The following is a 16,499-nucleotide window of genomic DNA, read 5'->3' on the forward strand; positions in this document are numbered from 1 at the left end:
TCTCAATGTCTCCCTTGTCTCTAGTTCTGTAATTATTCAAGTGTTATTTTATCCACTAACCAGTTGCTTTTCGAGCACTGATTAGCTAAGCACAGTACAAGGAAAATAAGATACCTCTGCCTTGCTGAGAACAACCTTCAGTCAGATGCAGGGCAGGAACATTTTTTATTCACTACAGATATTTGTTTTTACCCAACTAAATACTAATAAATAATAATAATAAATAATAAATAAAAAATATATTATAATAGATAAAAAATTTAACCTATAAAGTCACCAAAAACAACTTCTGGAAAAAGCAAAACAAGTTTTGTTGAAATGTCCTAACTGAAAGGGGAGGGCTTCTTCAGCACCATGCAAGGCCATTTTGTGGGGTTTCACAGAAAGCTGACTATATATATTTATTATATTTTTTCTAATAAAAATCCAGCCTGTCTCCAAAATTTCTTTGACTGTGAACAGTTCTTCTAGCACATCAAGCCTAATCACACACTCTTTGTTTGCAAGTTATGTAATGTGATTTGTTTTTCTTGGGCTGAAGATAGTCATCAAGTGGCTATTATGGACTGCAAATTGGACAGCATGCTTGATATTTCCTTCCCTGTTTCTCCTCTGTACTTGTGTGCTCACTTTACTGGGCATGGGGCTAGACAAAACCTTTACAGCCCACACTAAACTAATCTCAAGCATTTATTCAGGGTCAGAAATGTTATTCTCCCTAGCTGCCTAAGAACACCGTCCTTCCACAGTGCATCTAGCTCTTACTAATCAAGCCTTCCCTGACATTCAGGCTCCAAGACAAAGCATATCATCAGGAAAAGTCAGATTTTCCTGACTATAATTAGAAAAACCTGGGAATGAGGCTTTTATTCCCTGTGGCCTCCCTCATGATACACAAAATATGCATGTGTAGCACTGAATTATTTACACAATTATGGACTAAAAGTTTAGTTTTTCAGAGATTATTGATTTGTACCTTTAATTTCCAGTAAGTGAGATTCCCCCTTCATTTCTAAAGCGTTGAATCAAGTCCTTTAACATACACACACAAAATTATTTTAAAAGCCATATATTCAACTTTTCTACTACACAGGCCTATACCTCTCATCTATTTCTTATTATAAGCCTGATCTCACTCCCACTGAAGTCAAGAGTATTTTACCATTGACTTCAATAGAAGCAGCATCCCTTTAGACACATTTTTACCATTATCCAAACATCTACTTGCTATTTCCTCACTTCAATTACCACAAGTGATTTACTGCAAAAATTCTAATTCAGGAACAAAGTTACAGAAATTGTGATTTATGTTAAATGCCCTGCCACATTTCTGATTGGCTATTTTTGACTCTCCCATTTTTAATTCTTGTCTCATATCTTACTCTTGCGGGAATTCTGCACCACTGTACATGCATAATTAATGAGCCACCCATATTTTTAATTTTTTGCACAGAAAAAAGCTTCTGCCGAAAAGTTGCTGCAGTTCTGCTTTTTGCCCACCAGAGGGTGCTATGGCACCAGAACAGAGCAGCAGCTCCCAACCAGCTAGGGAAGAGAAAGAGCCTGCCTTCTTCACAATGCCTGTCAGGCCAGGTCAAGATACTGGGGAATATGGGGAGACAAACAGCATGGGCCTGCCGGGGGTGGGGGGCGTCATAAACAGGGTCTCATAAGGGCTAGTGGGGAGGACAGCCCAGGGCAGAGGCTGAGTGGGAGTGGAGGTGCAGGGCCACATGGGGGGAGGGGGTACAGGGACACATGGGGATGGGGGGAGTTGGTGTCTGAGTGGGGCTGGAAGGACACATCGACAGGTGGTGCAAGGACACATGGGGGTGCAGGGACAGATGTGCCTGACTTAATGGGAGAGGCTAAGGGTCAGCCAGGGTCTGCATGGGGGAAGCTCCCTAACAATCCCTCCCAACCCCCCCCACCAAATCTTCCATACTTTTCCCACCCATACCCAACAGCCCTACAAGTTCACACCCAGGCTCCTTCCCAGCAATTACTTCTCTCTCTCTCAGCTCCTTTGTTACTCCTGACTCCCCCAAACCTTTGCACTGCTGCTGATTGGTGCGGGAAATATGGCTCTATATCGTAGTTTAAATGATTTATTTACTCAGAGTTCTGTATTAATATGGCTAATAAAGAATCCATTTGTCAAAAAACATTTCCTGAATCTTTTTTGTTGTCTGTATTGTTACAGACATACTTGTTGACAGGTACTTTGAAATTAATTACCAAAAATAATTGAAACTGATGTGATTACATTGTGTTATTTTGACAAATAAAATATGCAGAATTTGAAAATATTGTGTTCACAATTTTTTGTTGTTGTTACAGAACTTTTAATTTTTTGGCACAGAATTCCCCCCAGGAGTAACATCTGGGACTCACCAGGCTGACAGGTATGCACAAACCACAGATGAAATATTACACAAGTAATCAAAGCTCTGTGTAGTTCTTAGTTCTTGCGTTTAGAGGGACACTTAAGTAACTTATGGACCATTGTGCACTCTTTCTTTAAAACAGGAGCCAAAGGGAATCTGGAGAAGGGTCTAGCCAGCAGCTCTTCAGCCAGGTCAGGGAACTACAGGGTGGTAGGGATCACATTAACGCATTTATTGTACCACAGTGCTTGTCCCAGCCCAGGGGGAAGGTGACTGTCCTGGCACACAGCTGGGCTGACCATGGACAGCGAGACTGCCCCCCTGCCCCCAGCATGTCTGACATACAACACCAAGGGAAGACAAAGAGCATCCTGGGAACACACCCTGGTGCTTCTCCTGGCCTCTCCCCCCACTCAGCTCTGTCCCTTGACACCCTGCCCAGGGGCACGATGCATCTCCTGTTGTCGTCCCCCCCCGCACCCAGCCTGGATGTGTGGTGCTTCTCCTGGTCACCCCTAGCTCTACCCGCCCCTGCCCAGGGGTACGGCCCTTCTCATGGCCGCCCCTTGCTCTGCCGCCCCCGAGCCCAGGGGCACGGCCCTTCTCATGGCCGCCCCTCGCTCTGCCCCCGCCCCCAGCCCAAGGGTCATGGCCCTTCTCATGGCCGCCCCTCTCTCTACCCCCCCCAGGGGCACGACGCTTCTCATGGCCATCCCTCGCTCTGCCACCCCCCAGCCCAGGGGCACAGCCCTTCTCATGGCCGCCCCTCGCTCTGCCCCCCCAGCCAAGGGCCCCGGCCCTTGGCATGGCCACCCCTCGCTCTACCCCCCCCCCCGCCCAGGGGCACGGCCCTTCTCGTGGCCGCCCCTCGCTCTGCCCCCCCCGCCCAGGGGCACGGCCCTTCTCATGGCCGCCCCTCGCTCTGCCCCCCCCCCCCGCCCAGAGGCACGGCCCTTCTCGTGGCCGCCCCTCGCTCTGCCCCCCCCCCCCGCCCAGAGGCACGGCCCTTCTCGTGGCCGCCCCTCGCTCTGCCCCCCCCCCCCGCCCAGAGGCACGGCCCTTCTCGTGGCCGCCCCTCGCTCTGCCCCCCCCCAGCCCAGAGGCACGGCCCTTCTCGTGGCCGCCCCTCGCTCTACCCCCCCCCCCCGCCCAGGGGCACGGCCCTTCTCGTGGCCGCCCCTCGCTCTGCCCCCCCCGCCCCGGCGCTTCTCCCCACTGCCCCCCAGCACCCAGCCCGGGAGCGGGCCCCACGGGCAGCGCTCCCAGACGGCGAGCAGCCCAGAGCCCCGCGCTGCGGTCCTAACGCAGCAGCCCCCGCGGCGAGCGCCTCCCCCGGGCTCCGTCGCCGCTCGCGGCCGAGGCGGCCGCACTCGCCTCACGCCGCCGCAGCCAGGCGCCGTTTCCCGCCCGCCCGGCCGCGCGCGGAACGCTGGGAGCTGTAGTGTCCGGCGGCCGGCCGCACGCCAGGAGGGGAACTACAGCTCCCAGAGACCGCGGGGCGGGGCGCTAGGCCCCGCCTCTCCTTTGTTGGCGGGAGCTGCCGAGCCCAGCGCTCTGATTGGCTTTCCAGGGCATGATGGACGGGCGCCCCCGTGTCTCTCTCCAATGAGGTTGTAGGCGCGACCTCCTCGCGATGAGTGGCAGGCGCTAAGCCAATGGGGCTTCTCGGCCCTTCCCCCTCCCCGCAGTCGGACCCGCGCTGGTTCTGGAAGGTTCCGGGGAGCCGGGGCCGGGATGTCGGGGGTGCTGAGCGCCACGCTGAGCGGCCTCAACAGCGACTCCTACTGCGAGATCAGCCAGTACCGGGACCAGCACTTCCGGGTGCGCCGGCCGGAGGCGAGCGGTGTCCGGGCCTCGGGGGGCGGGACAGGGACTGGGGAGCCCAGCGCCCGGGGAGCCCAGCGAGGGGCGCGGGGAGAGAGCCGGAGGGAGGGGCGGGGGGTTCACAGCGCCGGGGGGGGGGTAGGGACAGAGCCTGCGGGAGGGGCGGGGGGTGCACAGCACCGAGGGGGGCAGGGACAGAGCCTGCGGGAGGGGCGGGGGGTGCACAGCGCCGGGGGGGGGCAGGGACAGAGCCTGCGGGAGGGGCGGGGGGTGCACAGCACCGGGGGGGGCAGGGACAGAGCCTGCGGGAGGGGCGGGGGGTGCACAGCACCGGGGGGGGCAGGGACAGAGCCTGAGGGAGGGGCGGGGGGTGCACAGCACCGGGGGGGGGCAGGGGCAGAGCCTGAGGGAGGGGCGGGGGGTGCACAGCGCCGGGGGGGGGGGCAGGGACAGAGCCTGAGGGAGGGGCGGGGGATTCACAGCGCCGGGGGGGGGCAGGGACAGAGCCTGCGGGAGGGGCGGGGGGTGCACAGCGCCGGGGGGGGGGCAGGGACAGAGCCTGCGGGAGGGGCGGGGGGTTCACAGCGCGGGGGGGGGCAGGGACAGAGCCTGAGGGAGGGGCGGGGGGTGCACAGCGCCGGGGGGGGCAGGGACAGAGCCTGAGGGAGGGGCGGGGGGTGCACAGCACCGGAGGGGGCAGGGACAGAGCCTGAGGGAGGGGCGGGGGGTTCACAGCGCGGGGAGGCAGGGACAGAGCCTGCGGGGAGCCCAGGGGGTGCACAGCGCCGGGGGGGGCAGGGACAGAGCCTGAGGGGAGCCCAGGGGGTGCACAGCGCCGGGGGGGGCAGGGACAGAGCCTGAGGGGAGCCCAGGGGGTGCACAGCGCCGGGGGGGGCAGGGACAGAGCCTGAGGGGAGTCCAGGGGGTGCACAGCACCGGGGGGGGGGGCACAGCCTGAGGGGAGCCCAGGGGGTGCACAGCGCCGGGGGGGGGCAGGGACAGAGTCTGAGGGGAGCCCAGGGGGTGCACAGCGCTGGGGGGGGGGGCAGGGACAGAGCCTTAGGGAGGGGTGGGGGGTTCACAGCGCGGGGGGGGCAGGGACAGAGCCTGCGGGGAGCCCAGGGGGTGCACAGCGCCGGCGGGGGGGGGGCAGGGACAGAGCCTGAGGGAGGGGCGGGGGGTTCACAGTGTGGGGGGGCAGGGACAGAGCCTGCGGGGAGCCCAGGGGGTGCACAGCGCCGGGGCAGGGACAGAGCCTGCGGGGAGCCCAGGGGGTGCACAGCGCCGGGGGGGCCAGGGACAGAGCCTGAGGGAGGGGTGGGGGGTTCACAGCGCGGGGGGGCAGGGACAGAGCCTGCGGGGAGCCCAGGGGGTGCACAGCGCGGGGGGGGGCAGGGGCAGAGCCTGAGGGGAGCCCAGGGGGTGCACAGCGCCGGCGGGGGGGGGGGGCAGGGACAGAGCCTGAGGGAGGGGCGGGGGGTTCACAGTGTGGGGGGGCAGGGACAGAGCCTGCGGGGAGCCCAGGGGGTGCACAGCGCCGGGGCAGGGACAGAGCCTGCGGGGAGCCCAGGGGGTGCACAGCGCCGGGGGGGCTAGGGACAGAGCCTGAGGGAGGGGTGGGGGGTTCACAGCGCGGGGGGGCAGGGACAGATCCTGCGTGGAGCCCAGGGCAGGTACAGCACCGGGGGCGGGAGGTGCCTCAGGGAGGCAGGGGTCTCTGGGACAGGGAGCGGTGCGTGCGGCGCAGCCCGGACATTCCTGCGCCCGGTGCAGTGATTGCCAATTTTGCCGTCTTGAACCCAGGCACTCCAGAACTCCGAGTAGGAGTAGCTGGAGTTGAAGGTGGGGGTCCCCAAATGGGTACGTGTAATGATCACACAGCCTCTGTGGGTCAAGCACCCACTGAAGAGCAGGTCACTCAGGCTGCACTTATTTTTCGTTGTGCTCTCAGGGTAGCCGGTACCTACAGGAGAAGGCCCTGAAGTTCTCGTCCACACTGTATGTGGGCAACCTGTCCTTTTACACCACTGAGGAGCAGATCCAGGAGCTCTTCTCCAAATGCGGAGATGTCAAGAGGATTGTCATGGGGCTAGACAAGGTCAAGAAAACCCCTTGTGGCTTCTGCTTTGTGGAGTATCCTTTCTCATTTACTGTTGCAGTGGTTTTTCTCCCAGTGCTCTTTTGATTGAATCACGTCATCCTATCATCTCTCTTGAACATGTTACAGAGTGTTCCTGGCCTTTCTGGAGGAACTGGGTATGCAGCGTGATATGTTTGGCAAGCATGAAAGTTGTGAACTCTCAACATCACAGTACCAAACAGTTTCCTTCCCTTTACAGGGTCTACTTTCTCTCTCCCACACTGCCTCAGTCATAGACATTGCTGTGGTGCTTGCAATGAAAATTAAAACAATGGGACAGCCTCTTGTATTTTTTGTGTGTCACAGGGATTCCACACCATTTGGTCCCTTTATTTCCATCTCTTAAATTGATTTAATGGATTTTAAGACCAGAAGGGATCACTGTTCTTATCTAATCCGATCTCCTGCATAGCAGAGGCCAGAGAATTTCACCAGGTGTTAAGACCATCTAGCTGTACCTTCCTCAGCCCATTCATTCTATAGATGAATAGGCTAGTACAGGGGTCGGCAACCTTTCAGAAGTGGTGTGCCGAGTCTTCATTTATTCACTTTAATGTAAGGTTTTGCGTGCCAGTGATACATTTTAATGTTTTTTAGAAGGTCTCTGTAAGTCTGTGTATTATATAACTAAACTATTGTTGTATGTAAAGTAAACAAGGTTTTCAAAATGTTTAAGAAGCTTCATTTTAAATTAAAATGCTGATCTTGCACTGCCGGCCCGCTCAGCCCGCTGCCAGCCTGGGGTTCCATTCACCTAGGCTGGCAGCAGGCTGAGCGGGGCCTGCGGCCGGGACCCCAGCTGGCAAGGGGCCGGCAGCCAGAACCCCAGACTGGCAGTGGGCTGAGCGGCTCAGCCTGTTGCCACTCAACCCGCTGCCTGTCTGGGGTTCCATCCGCTGGCTCCTGCCAGCCAGGGTCCCAGCTGCCGGCCACTCTCAGCCCGCTGCCAGTCTGGCATCCCAGCCCTGCACACACAGAGTGGGTACCTGCCTTCTCCCTGGTTCTGGCCATTCTCTTCCTCTCTCTCTGCACTGAGCTGAGGGTGGGAGTGCACTGAGCACAGGGCTGGGGGTGAAGGAGCAGGCTGGGGGATGGGGTGTAGGGTCTGGCCAGGAGCTAGAATGAGGGAGGGGGCTCAGGGTTGGGGCAGGAGGTTTGGGTGTGGAGTGCTTACCTGGGCAGCTCCCATTTGGTGCGAGGGGTGCAGGTGGGAATGGGGGGGGGGGTGCAGGAGCTCCCGTTTGGTGCAAGGGGTGGGGGTGCAAGAGTCAGGGCTGGGATCGTTCAGGGGTCAGGGCAGAGGGCTGGGAGTGTGGGGGGGGTGCAGGGGTCAGGGAAGGGGGCTGGGGTCATGGGGGTGCTCCCAGCCCCCTGCCCAGAGCGGCTCACTGCAGGGGGCTGGAGGGGATATGCCCTGATTCCACCCCCCTTCTCCAAGACCCTGTCCCCACCTCTTCTCCATCTCCTCCCCGGCTCCACTTCTCCCCCTCCCTTGCAAGGGCCATCAGCTGATCCAGGGAGAGGAGGAGGGGCAGGAACCCAGCATGCTGGGGGAAGAGGCGGGGAGCTCGCCTGCCCTGCAGCAGCAGCCGGCAGGACCAAGCTTCTTCACCCATCCCCTGCTGGGGGCGAGGGCGGAGAAGAGCAGGCCAGGGCGGGCAGGATTTTTAATGGCACGCTGCTGCCTGCCGGGGTCCCAGCCTGGGTTTGGCAGCGGGCTGAGCGGGGCGGGCGGCTGGGACCCAGCAGGCAGCAGCATGCCATTAAAAATCGGCTTGTGTGCCGTCTTTGGCACGCATGCCATAGGTTGCCGACCCATGGGCTAGTACAATAGCCTCGTGTGGGTTTTTTTGTACTTTATACATCCATGTTTTATTGGTTAAAATCAAGGTAAACTATCAGTTTTACAACACCAGTTTCTTTAGCAGCAGCAGCAGCAATCGCAGCAGAGAGTGTCAAGGAGGGGCCAGCCAAGACAAGCTGTTGGCAATCGACCTTTAATGAAGAATTCACAATCCTGGCTCTCCTTAGGCACAGGCTACTTTCCTGGCCCAGTCTAACAGGCAGCTATCCTTGCAGAGCCTCTTGGGTTAGGCCTCTCCCCTTTCCACTCACCCTGTAGACTCTAGTGTAGAATAAAGAGGATTGTTAAACTGTTACATAAGCAAGGCTGGAAACAGGACCAGTGCAGGTTCAAATCCTCAAAACCATTCAGAAGATCCTGACCCCAAAACAAATGCACTTTGTCCTGCTTGCTTCATCTCTTTCTGATGTGAGAGATGCCCCGCTACTTCCTTCTCTGCAATGGTACAACAGTACAAAGGTGTAGCATGTTGCTGTGCAAGGAGGGAGCTCGAATCAGATGGCTGTAAATAGAGCCGTTGGCTCTGTCAAGAATACTGGTGTCTATTGGCTTGGAAGGCCGGGCTCCACCGTGCTGTGAATACCATTCTCCTCTTCTTTGCTCATGAGCAGCTGGGGTTCACCAGCTTAACAACACTTGGAGTCTTCCTTATAACAAATTCCAGATATTACACAAGAGCAGATGCTGAGCATGCAATGAGGTTTATCAATGGCACCCGGCTGGATGACCGGATCATCAGGACTGACTGGGATGCAGGGTTTAAGGAGGGACGACAATTTGGGAGAGGAAAGACTGGAGGACAGGTAAAGCGAGTACTAGCATCAGCACTGAGCCTGGCTTCCTGGGGCTGGGTGATGTGTCGTGCTACCTTTGCCTGATCCAATACAAAGACGGACGTGCATGGCGGACCCAATAATGAACTGAAGTTAATCCAAAGTTGTTTGAAGAACTGATTATATAGTAGCACTAGAGTTGGAGCGTGGAGCTTAATGTCATTTGCAAGTTTGGATTCCAAACTTCCTATGGCCCAAAGGAAACAGTGTTCTCAAAAGGGTGCAGGAATCAAGGTGGGGAGTGAGAAACAGGATAATAATGGGGATGACATGGTTGTAAGGCTTGTCTAATCATCAAACAGTACCCACCAATCAGAAGGTAAGATTCCTTCCCACATTTCTGCCCAGATTTCCAGCTTTGGGTTCAAGCCTTGGTGATTCATAAAGGTGAACTGCAAAGCAAAATCAAGCAGTGTTTTGCCCTTCCCTGTTGCTTTGTTATGGCTAAAGATGATCCCACCATTAGAAATGTGAGATCTTCTCATTAGTCACCTTGATAATGGTTCCTTGGCAAGATATTTCAGGGAGTTGCAAGGGCTTGTAACCCACCACCAATGGAGTGGGAAGAGGATGCTGATTCTTAGAATGTCTGTGTCTAGGCAGGTGCAGAATGCTAATTTCTGTGTTGTTGCTTTGCCTCAGGTGCGAGACGAGTACCGGACAGACTATGATGTGGGAAGAGGTGGCTTTGGCAAGATCATTCAGATGCAGAAAACCAATCACCAGACTATAATCTACTAATTGCCTAATCTGTCCTAGCACATAGAGGGGCTGTGTCTCTCCGCAGCTAGTCCTGTCCTGGCCCTTTGGATGGGGATGTGGAGTGGAAGCCAAGTTTCAGCAAAAGGCAATCCCCCTTAGACTGGCTGTTTAACATTTGTTCATTCCTTATATCTTCTGGGCTGGAATGGCTGTTCTGTCCTGATACAGGGCAGCAAGAAAATAGAGCTGCCAACTCTACAGGATTTCTCACTAAGAATAAGTGCAGCATGTCACGCTCAGACTTCTGCCTCCAGTTGTCATTACAGCTGAGGTTGCTTTAGAGCACAGATTTCTCAGAAATACAACAGCCGTCAAAGCCCTCCTGGCTGCTTGTGCAGCTCTGCGGTAGGGGCAGGAGTTTAAAATATGTAATTTACAATCTTGTCTGGTGCTCTAAAGCATTGTTGCTGCTATAAGTTAGAGAAGCAAAGCAAGATCTTACTGGTCGCTTGCAAGTGCTTGTCTGCACTCCTGGCCCTTAGCTTAGTCAGTCCTGCAGTGTCTTAGTCCTTGCTGTATCTGTGGTGTCTCCTGGCTGTTGCAGAGCCTCGGTATTACACCATGGTTTTGTTTGTGTCTTTGGGTTTTTTAAATAAATGTTGAGTCCTGTACCTACTGCAGTTTGTGCTTCATTGCCATTGGGTATGTGGCAGGGTTTCTGGTGGACACCTCCTGTTGCATGTCAGAGCTGCTCTCATCTGACCACAGTGGGGGAGATGAGTCCTGCATGCTGCTGTTTGGGTCTTCCCATTGCACTCTGTGCTAGTAGCTGGTTTGTCACCAGATGGAAAGCATTGGTAAACTTACAGTCACCTGCTTGTAATAAGATGAAGAGTCAGCCCATAGTTCCCCACATCAGCGAATGCTGGGAAGTCTCCCCATTTCCTACCATCGCAGTCAGTGCCAAGTCTTGTAACAGAGTATATGAATCATCGTGAATGCCCAGAGTGCACTTGAGGCCAGACCAAGAAGCAGGAGCTGCAAGCCTACTGCTGTGCTAAAAGCCAGTTTAGCTGGATACAGGAGAATCACCCTAGTGAAGAGTTCCCGTAGCTCCTCAAGTTTGAGACCTGTGAAGGAGCATGGCCAAGGTTGCTCTAACTTGTGACTGGGGTCTGAGGAGCCCTCAGGAGCAAGGAACCGCAAAGGTGGAACTCAGTAAGTGCTGTCGGCAACAAGTTCTGCTTGGCCACTCTACGTAAGTCAAGCCTTGACTGTGAGTTGGTTTGAGGTCATGTAAGCACCCAATTGCTTGACCCTGCATAGTGAGGTGTCACAATGGTCTCTTCTTTTGCATTAGGTCATATATTTTTAGAGCAGCTCATGGCCTCTGAGCTTCAGAGGGAACAGGGGCTGCCTCTGTCCTATTCAGTGGCAGGACATGACCAGGCATCCAAACTAAGCTGTGGTTACACTGAGTTACCCAACAGCCTTGATGACTAAGGGATAATCACCCAAGAAGTGTTTAGGGAGGCACAGCCACTTATAGGAAAACAGAAGCAGAGTGTCAGGGAGAATCTCTCTCACAGCTGTCAGGCTGTAGGAGTGTCTCCCAGGACAAGGAGTAGAACTTCACAGGATCAAACGTACAACAGGGAATAACCCTTCTCTAACCCGCTGCCACTCGCCCATGGAGGAGTGGCTGTGACCCATGAGGTCTCTTCTACCTCTCATCTATGTGATAGGAACGAGCATCTGGAAATCTACAACAGCCTGAGCAAGTGTTGGAAGCATCAGGGTTCCTCAATTATAAGCTCCTGGGAGCAGACACTGTCTTTGTTTCTCTGTAAAGCGCCATAAACGCTAGTGGTGCTACACCCAAGCCCCCTTCCCCACTGTTGTCAGGAATGGGAGTGTCTCAGGGCTCCCCCTATAGCACAGCAGCCCTGCACCTTCATTAGCGGAGTCCCTGAACATCCAGGACAAACTCCTCTGGTGGCATAATCTCAGGAAGCAGCACCATACTGTGCAGTGAAGTTTCTGACGGTTCCCACTCTGTAGGAACAGCGCCTCTGGCAGGTTGCTAGTCCAGACAGATGAGTTCCCTTCCCATTTCATGCATGATGCAAAGGAGAAATCCGTACTCTCATTTATTCAGATATATATTAGCCTAGAGGGATCCATCACAAACGTTACATTGACAGTAAGGGCCACTACCAGTAGATAAAGACTTGGGAGCCCTACTGTGGGGAAAAAATGGTGGGAGGGGAGGGGAGGTGGGTCTCAGTCCAGTTCTTAGTGAACAGGTGTTTACATCACACCATCCTACACCAATTAGAACTGGCCTCATTGATAGTGTCATCAGAGGGCAATGACTGGATGAGCCATGGAGACTGGCCTCATTCCCACCCCAGCTGAGCTCCTCGCTGTGCATAGAAGAGTCAGTCTCCAGGGCTGCCATTCAGGCCCCTTTCACCAGCACACCAACAGAAATTTTCAGCAGGACCCAATAGAAATTCCACGCAGCTCAGAAGCAAACACGGAGACTGCTCCTCACAGTCTTGAGAAGTAACACATTGAAAGCAGGAGATCTCTTTTCAGTGACCAAGGGCCAGACTGCTTTTGCAGAACCAAGATGCTGGGGGACACAGATCACACTAACTTCCGCCACAGGGTCTCAAACTACCCACCAACCCTTTTGGAAATGGGAACTGTGCATCTTCCTCTGCTCATGCAGGGGAACTAGGACCTGGCCAAGCACCATGGACTGAATGCCACGGGAACAAAGAGAGCCCAGCCTCTGTGTGCACATTGCCACAGGCTCCACACACCCACCAGCCCCAGGGAAAGGAGAGAAAGAAGTGCACCTTTGTCCACGCTGAGCTGCATGGGAAGGAAAAGCTTGATTGTAATTGCCCTTAAGTGAATGTTGCCTGGGGCTGGAGGAGAGGGGGAAAGTTGTGACTGTGATCCTGATCCTGCCATGGGTGCCTTTCCCCAGTTGATCCCAAGGGACTTACAGACCTCCCGAGACACAAGTAGGATGAGGCTTGGCAGTGTAGCTGCCTTGCTAGGAAACAGCACAGGCTCATCCCCTTTCAGCAGTGGGTCCCTGACCCTCCTCACACGCCTGTGCAGACCCCAAGGACAGGGCAGGCTCAGTGGCAGGGAGCCCGCAAACACTGTCTCTGGGGTGGATGGTGGTTAAGTCCCCAGCTCACTCGTTCTAACAGTTGGTATAATCTCCTTTGATCCAGTAACAAATCTGAGCAAACTTGGGGGCTGTGAAGCGAACGGCCACATTACAGGCATGCTGCTCCCCAGCCACTTGTGACCTGAGAAGATCCCAATGACCTTCCTCTCCCACTTGTGCTGCTTGGGGGTCCCACATCTTGCTGTAGACCCCAGAGGCACCAGGCCTGGCATCACAGTGCTGGTAGTTGAGGTGGGCTGTCTCATCCTCCACACCACAGAATTGGTAAACCAGCTCACCAGGCCAGTCACTGTCAAACCTAGAGAAATGGATCCTCTTCCCAGCCATGTCCTCCACTGCCAATACCACCATCAGCATCATGTAGGGGCACGGATGGGGTCTGCACAGCTCCAGCAGGGCATAATCCATGTGTTGATGGAATCAGAGCCCCAGATCCAGCCCTTGGGCACCTGTGTGCACTTCACCCGCGCCCAGTGCATCACCAGCTTCCCCAGCTCAGTCTCACTCCCAGTGTTCTGGGCCCGTGTTAAGAAGCCCACCTTCATTTTCGTGGCGCCCTTGATATAGTCTTTGCCATCATGGCTGCAGTGGGCAGCGGTGAGCATGTGGTGCTCAGAGACCACACACCAGTGCGCCCTGTGGAGATTTTGACTGCAGCAGAGAAGGGGAAATTCAGAAGAAAACGGTGCCCACTGAGAGAAAATCTCCCATCTGTGCCTCTGCCTCTCCATGCTGCCCACAAATGGGCCCAGCTCCACTGTGGTAAGTGTGAGGGTACCATTGGCATACACAGTCTCAGAGGAGAGGTGGTCCTGGAAATCCTGGGGGACCAGGCTGGCCTCTCGCTGGGCACACGCCTCGTCGCAGTGCATTGTCAGCTCCAGGACTGGCTGAGCCAGAACTGCGGCTTGGGTAGCAGCAGTGTGGACTAGGGAATGAGAGCAGGGATCGGGTCACCTGAGGCAGTGCTGCGAAGAAGGGCTGGCAAGAAAAATAGGGCAGCAACCACCTGCAGGCAAATCATTGTGCAGGACCTGCAAAGGCACGGCAAGGAGAAAATTAATCCATATGACAGACTCCTCCCAGTGGGGCCCAAAGGGCTGGCCCCCAATGCCAGGAGCTTCAAGTCGGAGCATTGTGACTGTGTTGCTCACAGCCAGGCTGTTGCCACATACATGCAGTATGGGGGGGTGGGTGTCAGAACCTGCCTGGTGCTTAGTGACTATCAACCCAACCAAGCCTTTGCCTTTAGCGGCCTGAGCTCCCAGTTCTCCACTGCCAGCAGGCCCTGCAGCACAGACTGTTGCAGATGTGTATAGGCCACAGGCAGATGAGGTTTCCTCTTTCACTTCAATAGCTCTAGCTGCCTGTTGGATGATTTTCTGCATTCTAGGATTTGCACCTCCAAGGATAGCTGACAGCAACTCCTCACATTCCAACAGGGAACTGCTACCTTCCCAGAGGACAAGGAATTTACTCCTCCCACCTATTTTCAGTGGATTAACCATATAACTGCTCTACCCAGCAGACTGAAGAACCACCTGGGGCAGGAATAAGCCACTGGGGCTACCAGCAGGGGCAGTAATCAATACAATTGTCTCCAGTAGGAGGCTGATTCTGTAACTTCAAAACAAATTTGTACAGGCAGTCTAAATACACACAGCGTTTCATAGCTTCCTGCTCTAAATACACACAGAGAGAAGGGAATCCCCTCCACAGACACCTGCAGGAGGAGTGTCCCTCAGCCGACAGCTCCTGTGTTAAGGAAGCTGCTTAAACCCAACCCCAACAGGGCCACCTGGAAAGCCCCTGTACCCACAGCCAGGTCTTGTCAGAATATTTTCTTCTGTTAAAAAAATGTGGAAGTTAATTTTGTATAAAAATTAGAGGAGAGCACTGGCTGGAGCCAGGCAGAGCAGCAGGCACTGTGCAGGCTTTCTGCACATCAAGGGCCTCAGTTCTGACCTGCAGCCCCCACAGCTATGCCAGCCCTGGGTTTCCCACACACACACAGCTCTAGTGATGCTCCTCAGCCTTGAGCCTACTGTTCCTGTCACTGTGCAAATGCATCTCATCTCGACCCGCCAGCCAGTACTTCTAGGTCTGAACATTTTCTGGTTGCCAACCATATCAAACCACTTTGTGGGCTGTGCAAAAAAGTAGTTGAAAGGCAGTCAAAAGTCCATTTTATTTATTTATTGTTACCCTAGAAGGCCCTGCTATGAACAAACCTAGGCTCAAGTTGTGAGCAAAATGTTCCATGGCTGCAGCCTGTTTGAGACTCCCCAGGATACGAGCGAACCTTCCTCACTTGGCTTGGTGTTTACTGACACCTTCTGTGTGATCAAGAAAGTTAAAGAAATTGGAAAATTTCTTTAATTCTGGAGGGACCATGCACCAGGAGCATTCCAGAGGCTCCATCTGCCACACTCCTGTTGCCCCAGCCTACCCAACTGGCATCATAGCTGGAGGGAGGGATTAGAGAGAAAACCACAGACACACTTATTTGTTAGTCTCTAAGGTGCCACAAGTACTCCTTTTCTTTTTGCAGATACAGACTAACATGGCTACTAGTCTTAGGGAACAGATTCCCTTAGGGAAACTTAGGGAACAGATTCACTTTCAGCAATTTCTCTGAAAGCTGAAACTCCCACCTGGTGGCAGAACAGGAAGAGCCCTTGGGGAGATGGGGCCTCTGAGTGGTACATGCTAGACACACTAGCGTTCCATACAAGGCTCTCTGCTCTCCAGGGCTGGTACTTGGCCATAGACACTTCTCTTCAAGGGCTTTGTTCAAACTCTCTCACTGCCCATTGTGCTGGGGTCCTTAATGCTGCATTTGCCACTTTCCTCTTATCCGGCTCCCGCCACCACCACACACCATCTTACTTAAGAGGGACGCACACAGCTACCCTAGTAATCTGATAACCATGCTCCTCCTTACCCAGCAACAGGTAACGCTCCCAGGCCTTTTCCTCCCCCCATCAGCCAGGCCTCTCTCTAAACTCAGGAGACCCAGCTCACACACACATGCATGCACAGGTCCTTAGGCAACCTGGCAAGGCTCTAGTAAAAAGGAATGAGAGGGGCACACCCAGGAAACAAAAGCATCTCTCTCATTCCTGCAACATGCTTGGGCTCAGGCAAGCAACAGAACGAAAGGGGAAGGCGCCTTATAATGACTCCATTATTCATTTCCCCTTTTTGATGTTTTGAGCTGCACATTGAAGTTAATATGGCCCTTGTGAAGAACAGACACTGCCCTAGGGGCCTGCTGAGAAGGGGCAGGTGTCATCCCTGACAGCTCCTCAAGCCCAGAATAGAGCTAAAAGGGGATAAGAAAGAGCAGAGTTCAGGCTGCCTTTCACATCCCTCCCAGAGCACATCAAACTGCAGAGCAATGGGACTTCCTCTTAGGTTTCAAACCTGGAGAAAGCTGTCAAGATGAAGACATGTAACTGTCAGCTGTTACCACTAAGGAAGCATGAAGGGAAGTATTGTCTAGTGGCTAAAGCACAGGACTGAGAATCGGAGG

The 16,499-nt window shown here is 54.5% G+C and overlaps 2 protein-coding genes and 1 pseudogene across 3 annotated transcripts in view; 1 reads left to right on the forward strand and 2 right to left on the reverse strand.

The window, feature by feature from the left end:
* Positions 1-2,971, reverse strand: part of TEX11 (testis expressed 11) — a 134,484-nt gene extending 131,513 nt beyond the window's left edge. The window contains exon 1 of the mRNA XM_027818533.3: positions 977-2,971. Coding sequence (XP_027674334.3) covers positions 977-1,010 — 34 coding nt within the window. The 5' untranslated portion in view covers positions 1,011-2,971. The remainder of the gene's footprint in view (positions 1-976) is intronic.
* Positions 2,972-3,996: 1,025 nt separating this feature from the next.
* Positions 3,997-10,421, forward strand: LOC102934384 (nuclear cap-binding protein subunit 2). Of its 2 annotated transcripts, none has more exons than XM_037909210.2 (4): positions 3,997-4,208; positions 6,163-6,344; positions 8,880-9,018; positions 9,691-10,421. In XM_037909210.2, exons 1-4 carry the CDS (start codon positions 4,122-4,124, stop codon positions 9,787-9,789), a joined length of 507 nt encoding a protein of 168 aa, XP_037765138.1. In that variant the 5' UTR covers positions 3,997-4,121; the 3' UTR covers positions 9,790-10,421. The 2 variants fall into 2 exon arrangements, with proteins under 2 accessions (XP_037765138.1, XP_037765137.1); XM_037909209.2 differs by having other exon boundaries at positions 4,058-4,223.
* A 1,918-nt stretch (positions 10,422-12,339) lies between these two features.
* On the reverse strand, positions 12,340-14,363 carry LOC102934166 (annotated as a pseudogene).
* Between the last annotated feature and the right edge of the window lie 2,136 nt (positions 14,364-16,499).

Source organism: Chelonia mydas, chromosome 9, assembly GCF_015237465.2.
Source record: "Chelonia mydas isolate rCheMyd1 chromosome 9, rCheMyd1.pri.v2, whole genome shotgun sequence".
NCBI classification, from domain to species: Eukaryota; Metazoa; Chordata; order Testudines; family Cheloniidae; genus Chelonia; species Chelonia mydas.